The following is a 20,712-nucleotide window of genomic DNA, read 5'->3' as shown; positions in this document are numbered from 1 at the left end:
CTCGATAGCATCAGCAAATATTCTTGCACCTTTTCTATTTAAGTGTATCCCATCCCTGTAGAAGCAATCTCTCCTGTTAATACACACAGCCCAGGCTGAGAAAAATTCTACCCCTTGAGCCTTGCACAATCTCTCCAGGGCCAAATTGATCGACAAGGCTCTCATCATATACTCCCTCCTATCGTGTCTGGGCCGAATTGCAGACACTTTCAAATTCAACACTAACACACTGCTTTTTTTCTTAAGGGATTCAAATCAAAAAAATTATTTTTTTCTTGTTTTGCTTAAAGGATTCAAATGGAAAACATATTTAATTATGTTAAACAAAGAAAGGAATTTCAGTAAATCAGGCATCTATAAATTTAATTCACATTTTTATAGTTGTATTTTTAGTGTCAAAAGTTCTGGTATTTAGTATGAAAGGTTTGATTCTGTGGTTTTATCAGTTCTAAATGGCTTATGGTTTCTTATAAATGGTTTTGATTAAGATCCAACAAAAATTCAAGTCCACAGAGATGATATTTTATATTAACATTTTTGAATTTGAGAGAGAGAGAGAGACACAGACAGAGGGAATCTTTTATTGCACCGCCTTCAATTGTAACAGTTACAAGCTTGGACAGTGTTGCAATGTCCTTTCACAGCCAAAAGGCCATGGGTCGACACTTACAGAGATGATGACAACTAGATATATTACAGAAATAAATAAATTGACATTAAGTGATATAGGACATTAAATTATTAAATAAAAATAACAAAATTATATAAGACATTAAATGAAACAAAATGATACAATGATGCACATAATGGCATTAAGTTACATAAAACATTAAGACGACATGAAATGAAATTAAACAAAATTACATTAAATAAAAACTGGCATAATCTAACATTAAAATTAAACAAACAAAATGACACTTGATATACTTGAAAGTCCCGATTTTTGTCTTATTTTTGTGTGAGAGAACAGCATGAACAGAGGCAGTCGATGCACATACCCTGGCTACTTTCCAGGTATGTTCAATAATTAACAGGAGCATTAAAGTGGTGATCAAAAGGCATGTGGGTTTGGATGCAATGGAGAGAAGGCTTTTCATTTTGCAGACTGTCCTGGGTTGAATTTGCATGTGACTAGATGGTTTCGACAATGCCCTCTGTCTATGCCGAGTGATTGGGGGCCATGGGATGTGTGGGCCCAGAATCCCGTATCTACAACATCAGTTAACAGCAAATTTCTTTAGGTTTTCATCGATGTCCTGGATTTGTCCGAGCATCTGGTAGGGTAAGAAGCAATCTGATAAGTGGAGGTGTGAGTAAAGAGGGAAAATTGATGGACTGGCTCTGAGTTGGGCATCCTCCCGCCACAGAGATCCCAGAATGAAGGAGATGTGATGAAACCAGTCAGCATCTTTACTGTGTTTACCAGACTTCTTTCTTCAACAAGAAAGGGCAGCCTGGGAATTCCCAGGGCCAATTTCAGCCATATGGGCTTGGGATGGTATCTTGTGTTTGTAGGTTACCCAGTTGAAGAGCCAGCATTCCACTGTCCAGATAGGTTTTGTGTTCGTGGGTGCTGCCAACACCCAGATTTCTGCTGCATAAAATAGCAGGGGATATATGATAGTCCTGACATATTTTTTTGCTGTGACCTTGTCTGAGACATAAGGCAGGTACTGTTTTGCTCTCCAATTTGGGTGCGCTGCCCACCTGATGAGTTTGTCGATGGAATGGTTAAATCACAGCTTTGTGTCAAAAGCAACTCCCAAATCTAAATGATATGAAACAGGAGGTATGGAAACTCCACTGATCTTTGGCGCCATGGTTGTTGGCTCTTTCTTCAAGGAATAGAATATGCACTCAGACTTTGCTGGGTTGATATTAAGACCAAATTGTTTGAGGTAGCCTACTAGTGCAAGGACCACACTGTTAATTTCCACTGTGATCATATTGGGGTCTGCATTTGTTTGGACAGAGGTCAGTATTTTTAAATCGTCAGCATAAGACAATATATCTGATCTCTGGATTATAAAAGGAGAGATGATAGCAGTAAAGAGGAGGCTGGAGAGGACTCCCCCTTGTGGTACTCTCGTAGATGTTTGCTTAGTATAGATTTTGTTGGTATTATAGAGAATGATTGTATGGTTCTGAAGGAGCAACGAGAAGAAATGCAATGCATCCCCCCCCATGGAGTAGTCGTCTTCAAGCAATCGTAGGAGGGCAGGTACTTGAACGACATCAAATGCTGCAAGGATGCTGTGGGTGGTGGCGGCAAGGAGATTGGTAATGGTGGACCTGTTTGATAGTGATGAATGAATTTGTGGTGGAGCATCTGGAAGTATTTGAGTTGTTAGAGTTGGCTGGAGGACTCTTTCTTGTAGTTTCGGGAGACACAAGGAATTGGAAATGGGTGTGAAGTGATGGAGTTCTTATTTTTGGGTGAAATAGACATTTCATTAATGCCAAAAGGTGCGTTTGATTAGTACAGCATTGAAGATGTTAACAAGGGGCTGGATGATATATCGACCCAGGCATCTGAGCATGAACTGGGGTATCCCATCTGCACCCACAGCAGTAGAGGATGGGGTTGAATTCAAAGCTGCTAAGATTTACTGTTTAGATACAGTGATGGATGTCAGGGAGTCCTGTCTACTACAATCGAATATGTGGTCAAGGTTATTGTTGGATAGATACAGAGATGTCTTTAAATTGGGTAATGAAGTCAATCCATCTCTGGGGGTAAAGTTGCTCTGGGAGACTAGTGGTTTCTTCTGTGTATGATGTCTTTCCAGCTAACATTCAAAATAGCTCTTGATGGACTGAGATTTTTGGCAGTTGAAAATGGCTTGTGCTCTTAAAAAGGCTATCCTATCATTTACTTTGCCAGATTGCTTCTATTGCTTATGGAGTTGCTGTTTTAATTGAAAGTTGGAATTTAGATGTGGGATCCAACATGCTATAGAGTGGGGAGTGATTGTAACTGTCTTTGAGGCACCATATTGAGCTACCGTGATGATAATTCATTTAGTTAATAGGTCAGCCGCTAGTAGGGTATCAGAGGGCTCAAGGATATACCACGGGATGACAGATGCTGTTGTAATGCATTTGGAAACATCCAGATATTGTAGACTGTAGTTTGTTCTTCGTGTCACCTGTTATTTTGCATTAAAACTTTGTATTGGTGGTTCCAGTTGTATTAGGATTGAGTCATGGTCAGAGTTAAAGTAGCCATCTCGAGTAGTCTCAAATGTACAGGCTATAGATGTGAGGACCAAGGTCAAATTGGTTTGTACCCCTTGTGAGGCCATCATTGGCTATAGTAAGGCCCGCTATGCTTAGCTGTGATAGGAGCAATCTTTTCATATGATCCAGACATGGAGGGAGGTTAAAGTCTAAACAGACAATTTTCGTTGGTCATCTCTTGCATTGTTTCCATTGTAGGATTGGGTGGTATGTAGATGACGACTTCAATGGAAATGGACCTCAATTTAAGCAGTTCATAGAGTGCTTCGTAATCATCTGAGCTACTGTTCTCAAGGGTGAGGATGGCTTGATTGTAAAACAGTGTGTTCCCCTTCCCTCTGTTTATTCCTGGATGTGTGCACAGCACCGTAGCCACTGGGAGGTGTAGCTGCAATATAATCCTCGGTGGGTTCTAGCCAGGTCTCGGTGAGGCCAGCATATCAAATTCTTTAAATAACAAAATTTTGTCAATGGTTTCAAGTTTATTCCTTAAGCTGTGGACATTCTGGTAAAGTAGTTTGACCATGGGGATGACTCTCTTAATTGTCCTGATTCTAGTCTGGTTCTTTCAAGGCCAGGCTGTTGCCCTTCATGTGATTCTGGTTGTGACAGGCATCTCAGTTGGGTGGATTAGATTTTAGGATTGTTGTCCACGAGGATCTACAGGAAGATGGCTTGGGTGGCAGGGAAGCAAGTGAGCACATACTGGAGAGTCCACTTTTGGGGTGAAATGATCGCTACTGCAGCTATAGGTGAGTCAGCTGTGTTTCCTTCTGGGGATCTGTGCATTTCCTCCTAGTTTATCATTATGGCATGTTGCTCTCCTATAAAAGGGACATATAATGGCTTCAACTGGCCATATGGATGGACTTTTGATGTAGTGATACTGTTCGGAGTCAAGCTTGAAGGAGGCATAGTTCCAGTGTTTAGCTGGGAGCTGTTCAACTGCCACTCATCTCTCGCCACTGTAGCGATGTCTTCAGTTGTGGTCTGGTGAGAGTCTTGAGATGTATATGTTACTTTTCGACTTTCCTATAGTGCTCACTGCTTGGAGCCGAGAGGTGGTGGATGTTCCTATAGAATAGGAGTGGCTTGCTCTTGGTATGGAAGGGGAGATATGTTTTGGCTGATTATTTGCCATAGAATTCATTCCAGTTATTGAGTGCATCGCCATGAACTGGGCCCAGGCTGTAACTGTAAGGGTGTTCTGTTCATTAGCGTAGTGAGGGTGCTGTCACAATTCTTAGACTGGGGCCTGCGGGTTGGGCAGGTGGTATCCTCAGTTCGGGATCACCTGTGGATGAGTTGTGGCCAAGCTGCAATTGTGTGGCATCCTTCTGAGCTGTATGAATATGCTGCATGCTAGGTGTTTTATCCAGCTTCAACTGACTAGGCTTAGGCTGGGTTTCAGTGCAGTCTTCTTTTCTGTGTAATTGACGATCTGTATAACTGGAAGGGTTCAAAGAGGAACCTTTAATGCTAGTCATTAAGGAGGCATAGTTCCAGTGTTTAGCTGGGAGCTGTTCAACTGCCACTCATCTCTCGCCACTGTAGCGATGTCTTCAGTTGTGGTCTGGTGAGAGTCTTGAGATGTATATGTTACTTTTCGACTTTCCTATAGTGCTCACTGCTTGGAGCCGAGAGGTGGTGGATGTTCCTATAGAATAGGAGTGGCTTGCTCTTGGTATGGAAGGGGAGATATGTTTTGGCTGATTATTTGCCATAGAATTCATTCCAGTTATTGAGTGCATCGCCATGAACTGGGCCCAGGCTGTAACTGTAAGGGTGTTCTGTTCATTAGCGTAGTGAGGGTGCTGTCACAATTCTTAGACTGGGGCCTGCGGGTTGGGCAGGTGGTATCCTCAGTTCGGGATCACCTGTGGATGAGTTGTGGCCAAGCTGCAATTGTGTGGCATCCTTCTGAGCTGTATGAATATGCTGCATGCTAGGTGTTTTATCCAGCTTCAACTGACTAGGCTTAGGCTGGGTTTCAGTGCAGTCTTCTTTTCTGTGTAATTGACGATCTGTATAACTGGAAGGGTTCAAAGAGGAACCTTTAATGCTAGTCAGGTATACAGGTTTACACTGACCCCTCACTAGGTATCCCAGTTGAGAAACAAAGTGGCTTGCTCACCTGAGGGGGGGGGGGAAGGCGGTTATCAGACAGCACAATTCCTTCAATTTCATTTCAATAATTTGCATTATAGATACTTGAAAGATGTCGAGTATCGTCTGTAATCAGGCTGGTCGCTGGACGTCCTGGATTTCCAGTAACTGAGAATGACTTGCTTCTGGCAGGATACGGATCCTGGGCCATATCAGTTTGGATCTCGATACATCTCCAACTGGAAATCGAGTCTGCAGACATTTGTGCTGCTGCATTCTTCATATCTTGTAATCTTGTCGTTGATGCTATTTTTCCATTAGAGCTATCCATGTGAAATGGCTGATGCGAGTCACCCTTTGTACCGTTTTTATCATGCGTATCTAAAGGGCCATTATATGGAGGTTTGCTCAGCGTAGCTGGGGTGCCTCTGACGGGGATGAAGGCTCGGTAGGGTGAAGAGTTTACTAGCACAGGTACGGCATTCCCACAATGCCCACAGGCATATGTAGCCCAGGCGGCACTAGTCAGCTTTGCAACTTTTACTTTGCTACATTTTTCATAAAGGGCCCGTATACAGGGGCCATTGCACAGCACTGTGTGTATGACTTTCCGGAAGCACCTCTGTCAGGTTTGTTAAGCCTGAGTGGGTGGCATCCTGGTATTTTCTTAAAAATATTTTCACAGTGAAACAAAACAATTGCAGGTAATCAGGGACAGAGGTAGCAATTGAGCAAAAGTTTATTTTAGTCAGAGACACTCAAGTATGGGTTTAAACAAGGATCATGACCTAGTTTCAATTGCCACTTAGGGTGAAGATAGACTAACTCTGGAAATACTGGAGGCTTTGAACACCTGTTCATCCTGACCACACTAGTTCTATAAGGAGTAGGGGATTAGTGGGTGCTACTGACCTTGGTTGTTGGTCGTTGTCTGCTTTGTATTAGAATATTAAACTTAAAATGTAAATATATAATTACCTGACGTTTATGGAGAGAAGGCTTTCTTCCTGTACAGCTTGTGATAGGGAGTGCAATGATATTAAACATTCAATATTATTACTATTGCTTCTGAAAGAATTACTAATAAATCACGGAGCACCATATCATGCAACCAGCACATTCGATCGCAACTTCTCACTTTTCTTGCTGATATCACTGTTCAACAAAAAATTCTTTGAATTTGTTTCCTTTCTTAAAATAGGCAAACTTTACTAATTTTGGGTCGAGAAAAACGAATATGACTTCAGAAATTTTTTTTTAGCTCTAGTTTTCGTGATACAGTACTTTTGCTATTGTCTAAGAATATAGTAATTTCAGTAGTAGTCGGAGTGAAAAGTAATATTAAAACAACCTCATATTTATATTTTCTCGATACAACATAAATCACAATTGTTTTTAATTAAAACATAAAAAAACAAGAACACAAGAAAACTGCACAGGAACCAAAAATCTTCTTCTTCTTCTTTAATGCTGCCGAATGGCGTTTGCGACTTCGTTTTGATATTGTTCTCTGTCTAGCGCTGCGTGTAGAATTTGTGCTGTTGTCATGTGAAGCCAGGTGTTGATGTTATCTAGCCATGCCATTTTCGGTCTGCCTGGGCGTTTCTTGCCTTCGATCTTTCCCTCCAGGATGAGTGGTAGTAGGTGATATTTTTGTTGGTTCCTAGCGATGTGACCTAGGTATTTGCATTTCCTGCTGATGATGGTTTTGAGCAAGTCCCGTTCCGTGTGCATGTCCTGCAGGACCTGTGCGTTGGTTATCTTGGCTGTCCACGGAATTTTCAGCATTCTTCGGTAGAGCCACATTTCGAAGGCCTGGAGCTTTTTTGTAGTGGCTGATGTTAGAGTCCAGGTTTCTACACCGTAGAGCAGTATTGGCCAGATGTAGCATTTCAATGTGCGTAATTTGAGCACGATGTTCAAGCTTCTGTCGGTGAGGAGGGTTCTCCATTTGGTGAATGCCTGCCTGGCTTGTTCAATTCTGCTTTTGATTTCGGCCTCATGGTTCAGCTGGTCATCAATGAGCACTCCGAGATACTTGAAGCGGTGTATTTGCTCTAATTTTTCGTTGTTTAGTTTGATCGTGATTTTGCTTGCAGTCCTGCTGACCTTCATCACCTTTGTTTTCTTTTTGTTGATTCGTAGCCCCCATGCTTGGCTTTCTATGTCCACTTCGTTCAAGATGGTCTGTAAATCTTGTTCTGAATCCGCTATTAGTGCTGTGTCATCGGCATATCTTAAGTTATTGATGTAGTGTCCGTTAACTTTTATGCCGATGTTCTTGTCAGCCAGTGTTTGGTCGAAGATCATTTCCGAATAGATGTTAAAAAGAATGGGAGATAATGGACAGCCTTGCCGGACGCCTTTTTTTATTGGAATTGGGTCTGTCAGATCGTTGTCATAGCGAAGCCGGGCTGTTTGATTCCAGTAGAGAGTTGTAATAAAGTTGATATCATTGTTTTCAAGCCCAAGTTTTCTCAGTCGGTCAATTAGGCGGTCGTGGTCTACTGAATCGAAGGCTTTCTCGTAGTCAATAAAACATATATACACGTCTTTTTGATGTTCACAGCACCTTTGTAGCAATATTTGTAAACAGAAAATTGCTTCTCTAGTGCCTAGTCCCCTGCAGAATCCGAACTGTGTGTTTCCTAGTGCACTTTCGCACTTACATCTTATCCTTTGCTGAATCACCTTGAGGAAGACTTTTAGCACCTGGCTCATTAGACTGATCAGCCTGAAGTCTTCGCATTTCCGGCTGGTAGCCTTTTTTGGTAGGGCCACAAAGATGGATTGGAGCCATTCGGATGGAATGTCGTTGTTGCTGTAGATTTGATTGAACCATTTCGTTAGTTGTTAGATGTTGCTGTAGTCTAGTTGTTTCAGCAGTTCCACATGAATCTGATCAGGTCCACAGGCCTTGCCTGGCTTTGTTATTCGGATGGCATGTTCCACTTCAGATGTTAATATGTGGAGATTGTCTTCCTGTGTTTGTTGTTGCGTTTCTGCCGGTTTTCTGTTGGTGCCGAACAGATTGTATATATAGCTCTTCCAGGTGTCGAGTTTGGCTTGTTTGCTTAGTATAGGTTGATTGTTGTCCGTATATAAACTTGGGATAGGAGCCGGTTTGTAGATGTTTCCAGCTTCTTTAAGCTTCTTGTGCAGGTTATAGTTGTCATTTTTCTTGATTAGGTCTTCGATTTCTGCACACTGATCTTCCATCCATTTTTCCTTCGCCTTCCGGATTTCCTGTTTGATCTTTTGTTGTATTTCTTTGTATTTTTCCCGGTTGTTGTTGTTTTTGAATATTCTCCGTTCATCCATTAGGTCTAGTATGTGCTGGGTCATCCACCGTTGTTTCTTTTTCGACGCCTGATGTCCTAGCAGGGTTTCTGCTGTTTCATTGATGCACTGTTTGAGTGAACGCCCGAATGCTTGCACGTCTGTTGTTACTGCTTCGATCGATCGGATTGTAGTGTTGAGATGAAGCTGTACTTGTCGTCTGTTGGCGGTGTTCTTCAGTTTCTCCAGGTCGATTCTTTTTGTTGTGCTTGTGCGTTTGACTGCTCGTAATTTGAGACGTAGTGTTGCTGTTACTGGGTTATGGTCTGATGATATGTCAGCTCCGGGGTAAGTTTTTGCATTGAGGACACTTGACTTATATCTGATGTTGATTAAGATGTAGTCAATTTGATTCCTGACGATATTGTTGTCAGAGTCTTGTGGTGAGGTCCAGGTGTATAGTCGTCGAGGTGGTAGTTTGAACCAAGTGTTGGCAATGCTAAATTTTTCTTCTTGGCAGAACTGGACGAGTCTGTCTCCTCGTTCATTCCGTGTCCCCAAGCCATGTTCTCCGACTATGTTTTGTAGCTTTCCTTGACCGATTTTGGCATTAAAGTCACCGAGGATGACCGTCATGTCGTGCTTCTTCAGCGACTTTAAAGTGTTGCTTAGCTTGTCGTAGAACAATTCAATTTCTTGATCGTCTTTGTCCGCTGTTGGTGCGTAGACCTGGAGCACATTCAGGTTGATCTTGTTGCCTGCTAGCTGTAGTAGTGCGATTCGTTCCGATATTGGGGTGAAACTGGTGACTTTGTTGGCCAGTTGTTTGTGGACAACGAAAGCGACGCCGTACGTCTGCTTGGTGTTCTCTTCTCCTCCGGAACAGAAGACGTGGTGGTCGTTTGATATAAACTTCTTTGTTCCAGGCCATTTGGTTTCACTTAGCCCAAGTATGTTGATGTTAATGCGTTCCATTTCTTGTAAAGCATTGGCTAGTTTTCCTGGTTGTAGTAGGCTTCTAACGTTCCATGTAGCTAGTTTCAGAAAATTCTTCGACGCAAGCTCGGAGATTCTTAGCACCCCTGCCCCATTCAAGGGACGCCGAGACTCGGGGCCGTGGTTTATTTTGCTTGCTATCATTGAAGTTTTCAAGGGAAAGATAATCCAAGTAGTTTCCCGTTGCTTTCTTGGATCACAATTTAGTTGAAAAGGTCGTGTGTGGACCTTTTGAAACGGGTTTCGTCTGACGTCTCCACTGAAACCTTTCCGCCATGGAAGGCCCTTCTGGGAGCATATATCTTTCGGTGCTTTAGTAGTTTAACAAATTAACAAATTAAACTACTAAACCTGCCGCAGCCATATAAATGGAGTAGCTCTTATTCAGTGATGAAGCTGCCTCGTGATGTCATAATTTTACGCAATTTATGCCGAATTTCTAGTCACCACTGACCAAGCAGGTGGCACTGCTGTAGTTTTATCTCCTGGAACATCCAAATGGCTGACTCGGTAAAATTACTGTGACCTTGAAAATACCAATAATGTATAACTCAAAAATACTTTCTCAAAATGTGGTCTATTCAAGACAGCACCTTCTTTTCGCTTGTATTCCGCTACTGGGGCATCTCTTGTTACTGTCCAATAGTAGTCAGCAAGCATAGAAGCGTTCCACCTACCCTGATATCTTCTTTCCATTGTTGAAATGTCTTGGTGGAATCACTCACCGTGCTTGTCACTCAGTGCACCACAGTTGTCAGGGAAGAAGTCTAGATGAGAGTCGAGAAAGTGGATTTTCAGTGACATGTTGCAGCTTAATTGATGATACTTTTCTAGAAGGTTGTTCACAGTCTCAACATAGTTTCCATCTCTTTGATTTCCCAGGAAGTCATGCACAATACTTTTAAAGACTTCCCAAGCTGCGTTCTCATTACCCTGGAGGACTCGCTCAAAGTTTTAATCCTTTAAAAGTTCATGAATTTGCGGACCAAGAAAGATTCCTTCCTTAATCTTAGCATCGCTCAACAGTGGAAACTGTCCTCTCAGGTACTTGAAAGCTTCTCCATCCTGGTTCATTCCCTTAACAAAGTTTGATGAGTCCCAGTTTGATGTGTAAAGGGGGCAGAAGAATTTTACTTTGATCAACCAGAGGATTGTGCTGGACATTTTTTCCCCTGGGGCACAGATTTTCCTATAGAGGCCAGACTTTTCTATTGTAGTGTGAGGACCTAGCCTGACTGTCCCACTTACACAGGAAACAGAAGCACTTCATGTATTCCAACTGCATGCCCAGCAGTATTGCAATTACCTTCAGGTCTCCACAGTCTGCCATTGGTGGTCTTTGTACTTCATTGCTTCCAGAATTAGGTGCCTCCATAACCAGGTGGGAAGGAGCAGCAGTGCGTAGCACACGCTTCTTGATTAGACCGGGGTTTGAGTCCATCACCACCAAATACGGAGGATGCGGAAAGGTCAGGGAATGCCCACCGCATATCCCGAAGCAATATGGCCTTAGTTGCTAATGCTCCTAAAAACCAAATAACAACAACAGCTTCCAGAATTAATTTCATATTCTCTTATGTCTCCTTCATGTGGACAACATGGCCTAGAGGAATTGAAGGAAGAGCGTTTCCATTGTGGAATCAAAGATGAGCTTTGATTAGTCTATAAATAGCCTCCAGTCCTGTGGGTTGTGGTCCACATTCAAAGCTGTCATCAAACCATTGCCATCACAGCAGGCAACAAGGTTGTTTTCACTTTTATAATATGGAGTCAAAGCATTCTGCCTGCTCCTGTACACAGACACCTTGACAATTTGGTTGCAGAAGATTCCATTGTTGGAGTCTTGATCCCAGAAGCTCTGCTTTATCTTTTGATAGATCTAGGTATCAAATTAGATCACTTAGTTCACCTTGAGTGATTCTGTGCGACTCACTTGGCAACTCAGGTTCTGGCACAAAATCAGGATCCTGTGATGTTGAAGGCCCAGGTTGACCATCATTCCTCATACTGTCCCCATCTTCATCAGACTCCAAAGTGTTCTCTTCTGGAGGATGAAGTATAGGCAGACCATCCCCATGTGCCACTGGTCAGATAGCTGAAGGGATGTTGGGGTATTCCACAGTCCACTTCCTTTTTTTTTTTTTGACATGCCATGCTGAAGAGGCACCATGCAGAAATAAATCATTTACGTGATTTGAAGGCTCCCTCCAAATCACTGGGATGGCAAAAGGCATTGAACGTCCTTTGTTATTCAACCATCCACGGAGATTTACAGCACATGTGTCACAGCAAATATGAGGCACCCAGGGTTTGTCTTCATCCTCTACCTTACAGCCAAAATAATGGTAGATAGGCTGTCTTCACAAGTGGAGTCAATTGGCATTTCTGAGTGGAAAATGTCACCACACACATAACAAAAATTGTCAACGCTGTTAACACATTTAAGTGGCATCCGGGCTTTTTACGTAATTTTTGTCCATAAACCTGAAAAAAATAAATAAATAAATGAATATCACTCATAACATCACTTGCAAGGTAAATGATATACAGAAATCCAAAAAAAAAAAAAAAAAAAAAAAAACATGGTGTATCGGTTCCTGTTTCAGTGTTACCAAACCTATCTATTCTCTAAACTCAAATTCCCTAATATTCACCAATATTCCCCTAAATCATAAGAGGGGCTATATTGTGGAACCGAGAGCTAACTAAGAGTTTTAAATGTTATATTCATTTTTCTCATGCTGAAATTAAGAAGAACTGGCAATTTTCAAGACAGAAACATTTATGGTGTTGACCAGTGTATTAAGGAAGCAGCTCTGGTTGAAGAAATGACTGTTGTAATAATTAAAAATAATAACAAAAAGTTCAGGAAACATTAGTTTCTCTAATTTCAAAGTCATTAAGATAGAGAAGAAGAAATGAAATGCACACACCAAAGCAAGATATGTTTCACATGTACAGTTTCATTCATTTTCAAATCCCTTAACCTCTTTGTCACCACTGGTATCAAGTTCTGAAGTGTAACTCTTTATGCAATGCATTATCTCTACTGCCACCTACAGCACTGCTGATCCAGCATTTCCTTAAGTCCCACAAGTTTTGTCTTTATGAAGCTATTGTTTCATAAATACCATACACCTGCACCCATATTAAAAGTGATCTGCTGAATAGCAGTAGCCAAAATTACAGAGTAAAAAAAATAATTCAAATATCTTATCAAATCTATAAAAAATTGAAATGATTTACTTTCTCAAGAAATTTATCAAAAAGTTTTAAATCTGGAACCTTCTCTGTGGAAATCTCTTCTATATTTCTCTTCATATAATCTAAAAAAAAAAAAAAAGTAACTGACGGTTTTATGTATAAATTAATATATAATATTATGTTAACCATATATATATTATGTTATGTTTCATATATTTTTATGATTCAGTATAACTTATTCCAATAAGTATTAAAATTTGGTTATATTAAATGAATGTTATAAATATAAAAATTTATTATACTACAATAAAATATAAGCATTTATATGGTAATTATATGTATATTAATGTATTAACAGCTTGTTTGAGAACTCTTCTAAATAATGATATAATTCCTAAACTTCTAAGTAATGATATAATTCCATACCACTCCTAAAACAAGTGCACTTAGTGAAACAGAAAAGGAACTGTTTAGAGAATCTGTAAAAGGATTCACAAGCTGACAATCAGATAACAGTTATGAATTATTAGTGCAATCTGTTTCAGAAGAATTACCTAAAAAAAAAAAAATCTATAGGGAATTATTAAAGTATGATATGTTTCATTACACACAAAGAACATGAACTTACAACTTATCCATACTGCCCAAGTTTTATGCAAGAATGTAGTTTGTTTGTTATTGTTATTTGGTTTTTAGGAGCATTAGCAACTAAGGCCATATTTCTCCAGGATATGCGGTGAGGCACCTGCAAGAATGTAGTAATCAAATTTAATTCAACACATGTTCCCAGACATCTGCCACAAAAGGAAAAAAAAAAAAAAGTCATTTTTTGTGTTTATTCTGACATATACTGAAGTTCTGGATCGTGGATGTTGCACTTTGGTTACATAAAAATCCATCTTATGTGGAGGAATAAGAGCACAATTTTTTTTTGTGTTGTCATGAGCTGGAATGAATAGCATCCAGATCTCTAAATCATACTCTTTGACAGCTCTATAAAAAGAGTTACAGATTTAGAAAACTGGTTATTGTGACAACTGATATCAAAGATGTCATTTTCAAAAGAATGAATCCCTAAATTTTTTATGGAATCAAAATAAGGGAATATCACACAGGTAGTGAAATACATAATTTTTGCCTAGTTATGTTATGTTATTTGAGTTGCTCAAGTAAGCCAACTTCACTGTGAAGGAACTCACAATATAATATATATAATGAAGTCTTTTATATAAACTTTGCTATATTTATATAGACATATGAGAAATGATGCTATTCCACTACCTGTTTAATAGTTGCAAACATTTCCATAACTTGAACATTTATGCTCTAAATTTATTATGAACACAGAAGTGAATAGTTCATGAATCTACTAAGCACCTGCTCAATTGGAATGGCCTTACATGAATTCTGATCTTTCAACATTGGAAATTGGCTCAGATAGAAACACTGAATTATGGAAATGTTATCCATTGTATTCCAATTATCAATTAAATCTTTATTTAGTCAGGATCTTACTCTCCAGTTTAAGAACACAAGACTATATAATCCACTGACTTAGACCAGCGATTTCCAAACTGGGAGGCGCGCCTCCCTGGGGAGGTGCAGACTAGTGCAAAAGGAGGCGCAAAAAGTTTAACAGAAATGTAATTAACATAACATATATAAATAAAAATATATACATAAATATAAACTTTTATAACATAACATTAAATTTTATAACCTATTTTTTAAAGCATTTACCGCCACCCATCTCACTCTAACTCCAATATAAACATGAGATAAACATTTATTTGGAAAAAAAATATATTTTGCTGAAATGGATTGATTAATTATGATTGATATGATGTAATGTAATATATATAATTTAGTGCGTACTATGTATGACATATATAGGTAGATTGCATAGTATAGCATTAGCTGCTTGGGTGAAAATATGGTTTCAGCGGTGTGCGATTGTGTTTTTTATTGTTTTTTGGCGTGATTACTTACTGATAATAATTGTTAGTAATTTAGAAGTTGTAGTTCTAAATTACTAACATAATTTAGAACAATTTAGAACGTAATTATTAATACTACATGAAATAATAAGCATCTGTAGTTCTAAATTACGTTAGATGCTTATTATTTCATGTAGCATTAATAATTATTGTATTAACATATTAAAAATAAGAAATTGCACAATTATAGATGCTTTACTTCAAGGGAGGCACCGGGAAAATTTTACAGGTCAAGGGAGGCGTGGGCTCAGAAAGTTTGAGAAACGCTGACAGACTATTAGAGGCAGATTTATCACTGGGTGCAAAAACTACATCATAATATAAATCTTTTCTTAACTTTTCATTAATTTGTTTCTATAATCATCTAATTTTTATTTTTTGCTCACACATAGTGCTTCTTCAGTATTTCTACAACATGGTATAACTGCTTTAATTTCACACAAATCATCATTTGATTATACCATGTTCAATTTTCACCATGTTAAATATCTTTGTAAAAATAAAATAATAAATAACAAACTATCTATGTAATTCCATCCTCACTTAAATACCGCTGCCATATGAATTTCCACAAGATATCCACCTCAATTGAGGCAACTTGATTTAGTAATTAACAACTTCCTGACTAAAAAAAAAATGACTGCAATCATTTTACATTGAAAAGTTTTTCCTCATTAATTTTAGTGTTGTTCAAAAAAACCCCACTGCATCATCCACCTCTAGCAAGCTCATTTTTTTATGTTGTTTGCCCTTATACTGGCAGCTTTAGAAATAGCTGAAAGAACATAAATAAGCAATAACAATACATATATGAAACTATTAATTGCAGAACTATTTAATTTTATGTCTTGGGTAGATACTAATGAAATAAATACTTTTCTCCAAAATAACAGCATGTTACTTATGGTTCACATAATAACAAAATTTCTATAAAAGCAGTGATTTTTTTTTTATTACTTTGTCATACTAGGATGATAGGCAGCTATACAACCAAAAACAACAAAAAAGCATACTAATATTTCATTGGCTCACCCCTTGCTTTGATGACTACTGCATGTCGTCATGACATCGGCTGGATAAGGTTTTAAATGTATTCCTGGGAAATCTCATGGTACCAAACACAGATTAATGTCTCCTGCAGCTCTCTAAGCATTTTTGGTTTCTTTTGAACTACAGAAACATCTATTTTTTCCAACAATTTTCAAATAGATTGGGGTTTGAACTGTTCCCAAGCCATGTTATTGCACAAATTTATTTATCCTTGAACCATTTTTGCACCTATGGACAGTAAAAACAGTGAAATAAATTACATTTACTTATGGAAGGGGTGACGTATCATAAATTTAAAATGTTTGCTAATTTTTATGAAGTACTTATGGTTTTAGCTCTACAACACGGGGCAGAGTTGTCTTGAAAAATGCAAGTGGCAACATCCTCATAGTGATCTCTAATTGTGGGGAGTAATTTTCTTTCTAGAATGTCTTTGTACACATCAGCATTCACTGTATCCTTCACAAATTCAAGATGACCAAATCCTCTATGTGAAATACAGTCCCATATTATTTGAGATGCAGAATGTTTCACTGTGGAGAAGGTAGTCAGGACGAGATTCTTCTCTTCCTCATCTAACAGTCTGTGGCTGTCTGAACTATGCAAGTTGAATTTTGATTCATCACAGAAAATAACACATTTCTACTGATCCTCATACAAACTAGTATGTTCTTTTGCCCACTTTAGATGCTAGGCTTTCATTTTTTGCATCCCAACTAGCTTTTTTTCTTGGGCAATGTGCTACTAATACTGATGAGAAAAGGTCTACGTGCTGTAGCAGTATTTTCCTTTGCTCCTGTATCCCCCCTCCCGTACTATTTACAGATCTGTCAATGAGGACCTTCTGTTTCGGACACACAGAGAGACCAGAAATCTTCCCTATGCTGCAGAAGATATTCGTGGACATCCACTTTCTTTCTTTCTGTTTAGAGTGCCAGTTTCTAATAATTTTCATAATAAATGTGCACTGTTTACTGATTACAGTGAATCCTTTTAACTATTTCACACATAGAATGTCCCTCTTCATAATGCAGCACTTTTCCTATTTGGTATTAATTGAGAAAACTTAGCCATTGCAATAGCACAATAATGGGCTTGTGGCATATGCACTGTATTTATACTGCCACGTAATCATATACGGCACGTGACATCACATAAGAGCACTTACTGGAGATGGATGATGCAATAGGATAATGCTATTACAAAACATATATGATATATTGCCAAATTTCAGAGAAATTTGGTGAATTTTGCAAGTGATGTAATTTTTTTGAGCACCACTGTACCTTCTCTCAGAGCCTTCTAGACCATCAGATCCCTTCAAAGGAAGTGCAAGGGTATTTGTCAATATCACTGAGGAGGCCTTAAGGGTTCAGGGTAACTACTAGTTAGAGTGGGCAGAGACAATACAGACATACCTTCTACAGTAAATACTCACTAATCAGGATGTCGGATAATCTGGATCGAAATATGAAAAATTCTGTTTGCAATTGATTACTTTTAATAAAACATTCTGGTCTTTGTTATTCTCAAATATATAATGCCTGATGAAACGAGACTTTTGGCATGTTCTACCAAAAAATACACAAGCCTCTTGTACAGAGCAGTCAACACCAGGATGGAAAAAGATCAAGGAAAAGTTAGTAGTAGTAATAGAGGCACGTGATGCAAGAAAGCAAACTTATGTAGCATTGGCCAAAAAAAAGAAGAACCCATTTCACACATACATTCCCTCTAAATGTTTGTCCAGTTGCTCCTTGAATTTATTTAGGCTATCAACTTCCACAGTGATAAATGGAAATTTGTTCCAGCAATCAACTACCCACTGCCCTTTAAAATATCCGGACATATTTTCAATATCCAGATGCCCCGCACATCCGGATATTGAAAATATGTCCAGTAAGGATGGTAAAATAAAGTGCCTGGCTTTGCTGCCAAACATAGCTGTCTTAATACAGCCCATGGACCAAGGCATCGTTATGGCCTGCAAGAGGCTCTACAAGCATAAGTCCCTTCATGAAGTGATGGTGGAAGGCAGAATTGGTAAAAATAATGACACAAAAGGAAGAACTCTGGAAAATATCGTCTGCTATCTTCAACTGGGCCAATGCATGGATGGACACTAAAAAGGAAACTTTAGTGCAGCGTTTCCCAAACTGTGTTCTGTGAGATGTGAACAAGTGTTCTGTGAAAAATCATAATTCATAATTAAAAAAAATAATAAAATAAATTTTGCATATTTTTAACATACACTACTTTTGTATCATTATAATATTTCACATAATTTTTTTTCAGTTATTAATATACTGGCATAGACTAATAATAAAACAGACCAGGGAACACTTTATTTCTTTATTTTGGCAAGCTTTTGCATAGAGAAGTATGCGTAGAGGTAACAACATCTACGAAAAAGTAACAATGTAGTGATGTAATATGCCATTCGTATGCGATTTAGCCTCGGTTCAAGGAGAGGGGAAAGCAAACTGATATTATTATTATTAGCCATATGCAATGAAGCTTGAGGCTTTTGCTGCACCAGCCAAAAAAAAATTTCTGAGTTACACCTGAGAGAGAGAAAGTCAGAAATGATGATATCCAGCTCAGGACCCTGGGTGTGCCAAGCCCATATTCACCAGATGTGAGCCCCTGAGGTTAAATATCATAACTAAACTCACTTCCTTGTATAAATTTTTTTTGATAATTATCAGTGTTTCGAAATATTATTATTAAAATAAATGACCATGGATTTGTGGTTGAAAAAAGTAAATTTAAAATGAGAAGAAAGCACTTCTAGTATTGCAACTATGGTCGAAGAAAATTAACACAACATTGTCACACTTCAAAGTGGGGATGAACAATCGCAGCCTTTTGTTCCCTAAAAATCCGAAGTGAAAAAAAACGGGAACCAACTAATAAAAGACTAAAACGAAAGTATGATAACAGTTATTTGAATTTCAGCTTTACATGTGTTTGAAATAAAGATTCTCCTGATGCACAGCGCATCATATGTAATAAAATATTAGCAACCAGTTTTTATTATTATTATTATTAGCCACACGGTACAAGGAAGCCTGAGGCTTATGCTGCACCAGTCAAAAAAAAATAATTCCAGAGTTACCCTGAGAGAGAGAGAGAGAGAGAGAGAGAGAGAGAGAGAGAAGTAGAAAGGAATCACCAAGAAAGAGAAGAATGATGATATCCAGCTCAGGACCCTGGGTTTGCCAAGCCCATACTCTCGCTAAACTTGTGTTTCGTAAGTGTTCGATAAATATATAAGTTTTCCGCAAATATACTGTGAGATGAAAAGTGTTCCGTGACTAAAAACGTTTCAGAAACGCTGCTTTAGTGAATGGCTGGAAAAACACTCTCAAAATACAGATAGTGATATTGACTTTAAGGGATTAGAGCCAGAGGACTTTAAGACTGTGTTGAAGGCAACTGAAGACACTAAAATAACACAAGAAAATATCCAAGACTGCCTTGAACTGGAAGAAGGAGATCCAGGATTTCAGCTTCTGACAGAGGAAGAAATTGCTGCAGGTGATATTAAGGATTCTGCTAAGGAAGAAGAATCAGATAATGAACTACAAGAATCTACAATTAATATAAAGCTTCTTAGCTCCGCAAGAGATGGCATTGATGCAGTAATCAATTATGTGGACCCTTTAGCAAATCAAAAATTGCAGGGGTATTATGAACATCAAAGGTGTAAGGGAGATCCTAATTAATAAACAGGAGCAGAGGTCTCTTCAGGCAAAACTTGACAGTTTCTTCAAACCTGCACTGTTGCATTCAAAAACAAGTACAACTTCTGAGTCTTCTATCAGATGGATGAATGTATTATCTTTTTATAGTTTTTAAATAAAGGCTCTATGCTATTATTTTATTTTTATCAGCACTACCTGTATCATTAATCCTTTTAGTTGTGTTTAAGGTTTTTTTTTTTTGTGTTTTAGGGCTATCTTTTGCTTCACTAATCCAGATAACCTATCCTCCCAATTAATGAGGAATTAAAAAAAAAAAAAAAATGGCGGAGGGTTTACTGTACCTGTGACTCTCTCTCTCTCTTAGGGTAACTTTTTTTTGCTGGTGCAGCATAAGCCTCAGGCTTCCTTGCACCAAACGGCTAATAATAATGATATATATATATATATATATATATTTGTTTGTTTGTTTTTATTTTCTTGTCGATTTCATATCGACAAGAAAAGTAAATTCTAATTTGCATGTAACGAAACTGCAATCGATAACGAAAATGCCGTCATCGTTTACTTCGACTGACTATCGATTATATCCATCACAAGTAAAGATTGTAATTACATTAGTTTGTAGTGGAGCTAATTATAAAACTGAAATCGCATCGCCTACCTCTTCTTTTCCTATCCCTCGTTCTTCTCTTTTTCTTCTTTTTGGTGGAGATTAATACAAAATTTGTTGAAGCGCTTTCCATATTAAATATTTCTTTACAATAAAAATTCCCTCATCAATCTCTTAACTAACGATTTCCCAAACACATGGTCGCAGCTTTCACCGTAAGGACATCTATAAACTAGATCAACTTTATTTAACTTACACCAAAATAAAATACATGTACCCGAATTTCGTTAGTATTTATTATTATCATTAGTCATATAGTGCAAGGAAGCCTGAGGATTTTGGGGCACCAGCAAAAAAAAAAAAAATTCAAACTTACCCTAAGAGAAAAAGAAGTGAAGGGAATCACCAAGGAAGAGAAGAATGATGATATCCAGCTGAAGACCCTGGGTGTACCAAACCCATACTCACCAGATGTGAGCCCCTGGGGTTATTTAAGCAATATCATCGCTTAAATATTGATCAG

The 20,712-nt window shown here is 38.5% G+C and overlaps 1 protein-coding gene across 1 annotated transcript in view; it reads right to left on the bottom strand.

Moving 5' to 3' along the window:
* Positions 1 to 20,398, bottom strand: part of LOC150090926 (uncharacterized) — a 153,170-nt gene extending 132,772 nt beyond the window's left edge. Inside the window, exons 1-2 of the mRNA XM_090380689.1 lie at positions 20,241 to 20,398; positions 12,868 to 12,947 (exon numbers count right to left, since the gene is read on the bottom strand). Of these exons, the coding sequence (XP_090236815.1) occupies positions 12,868 to 12,947; positions 20,241 to 20,322 (162 nt within the window). The 5' untranslated portion in view covers positions 20,323 to 20,398. The remainder of the gene's footprint in view (positions 1 to 12,867; positions 12,948 to 20,240) is intronic.
* Positions 20,399 to 20,712: the final 314 nt, after the last annotated feature.

This window comes from Mastigoproctus giganteus, chromosome 1 (assembly GCF_048544385.1).
Source record: "Mastigoproctus giganteus isolate SK-2022 chromosome 1, ASM4854438v1, whole genome shotgun sequence".
Taxonomy (NCBI): Eukaryota; Metazoa; Arthropoda; class Arachnida; order Uropygi; family Thelyphonidae; genus Mastigoproctus; species Mastigoproctus giganteus.
This window is presented reverse-complemented; position numbering and strand designations above follow the sequence as displayed.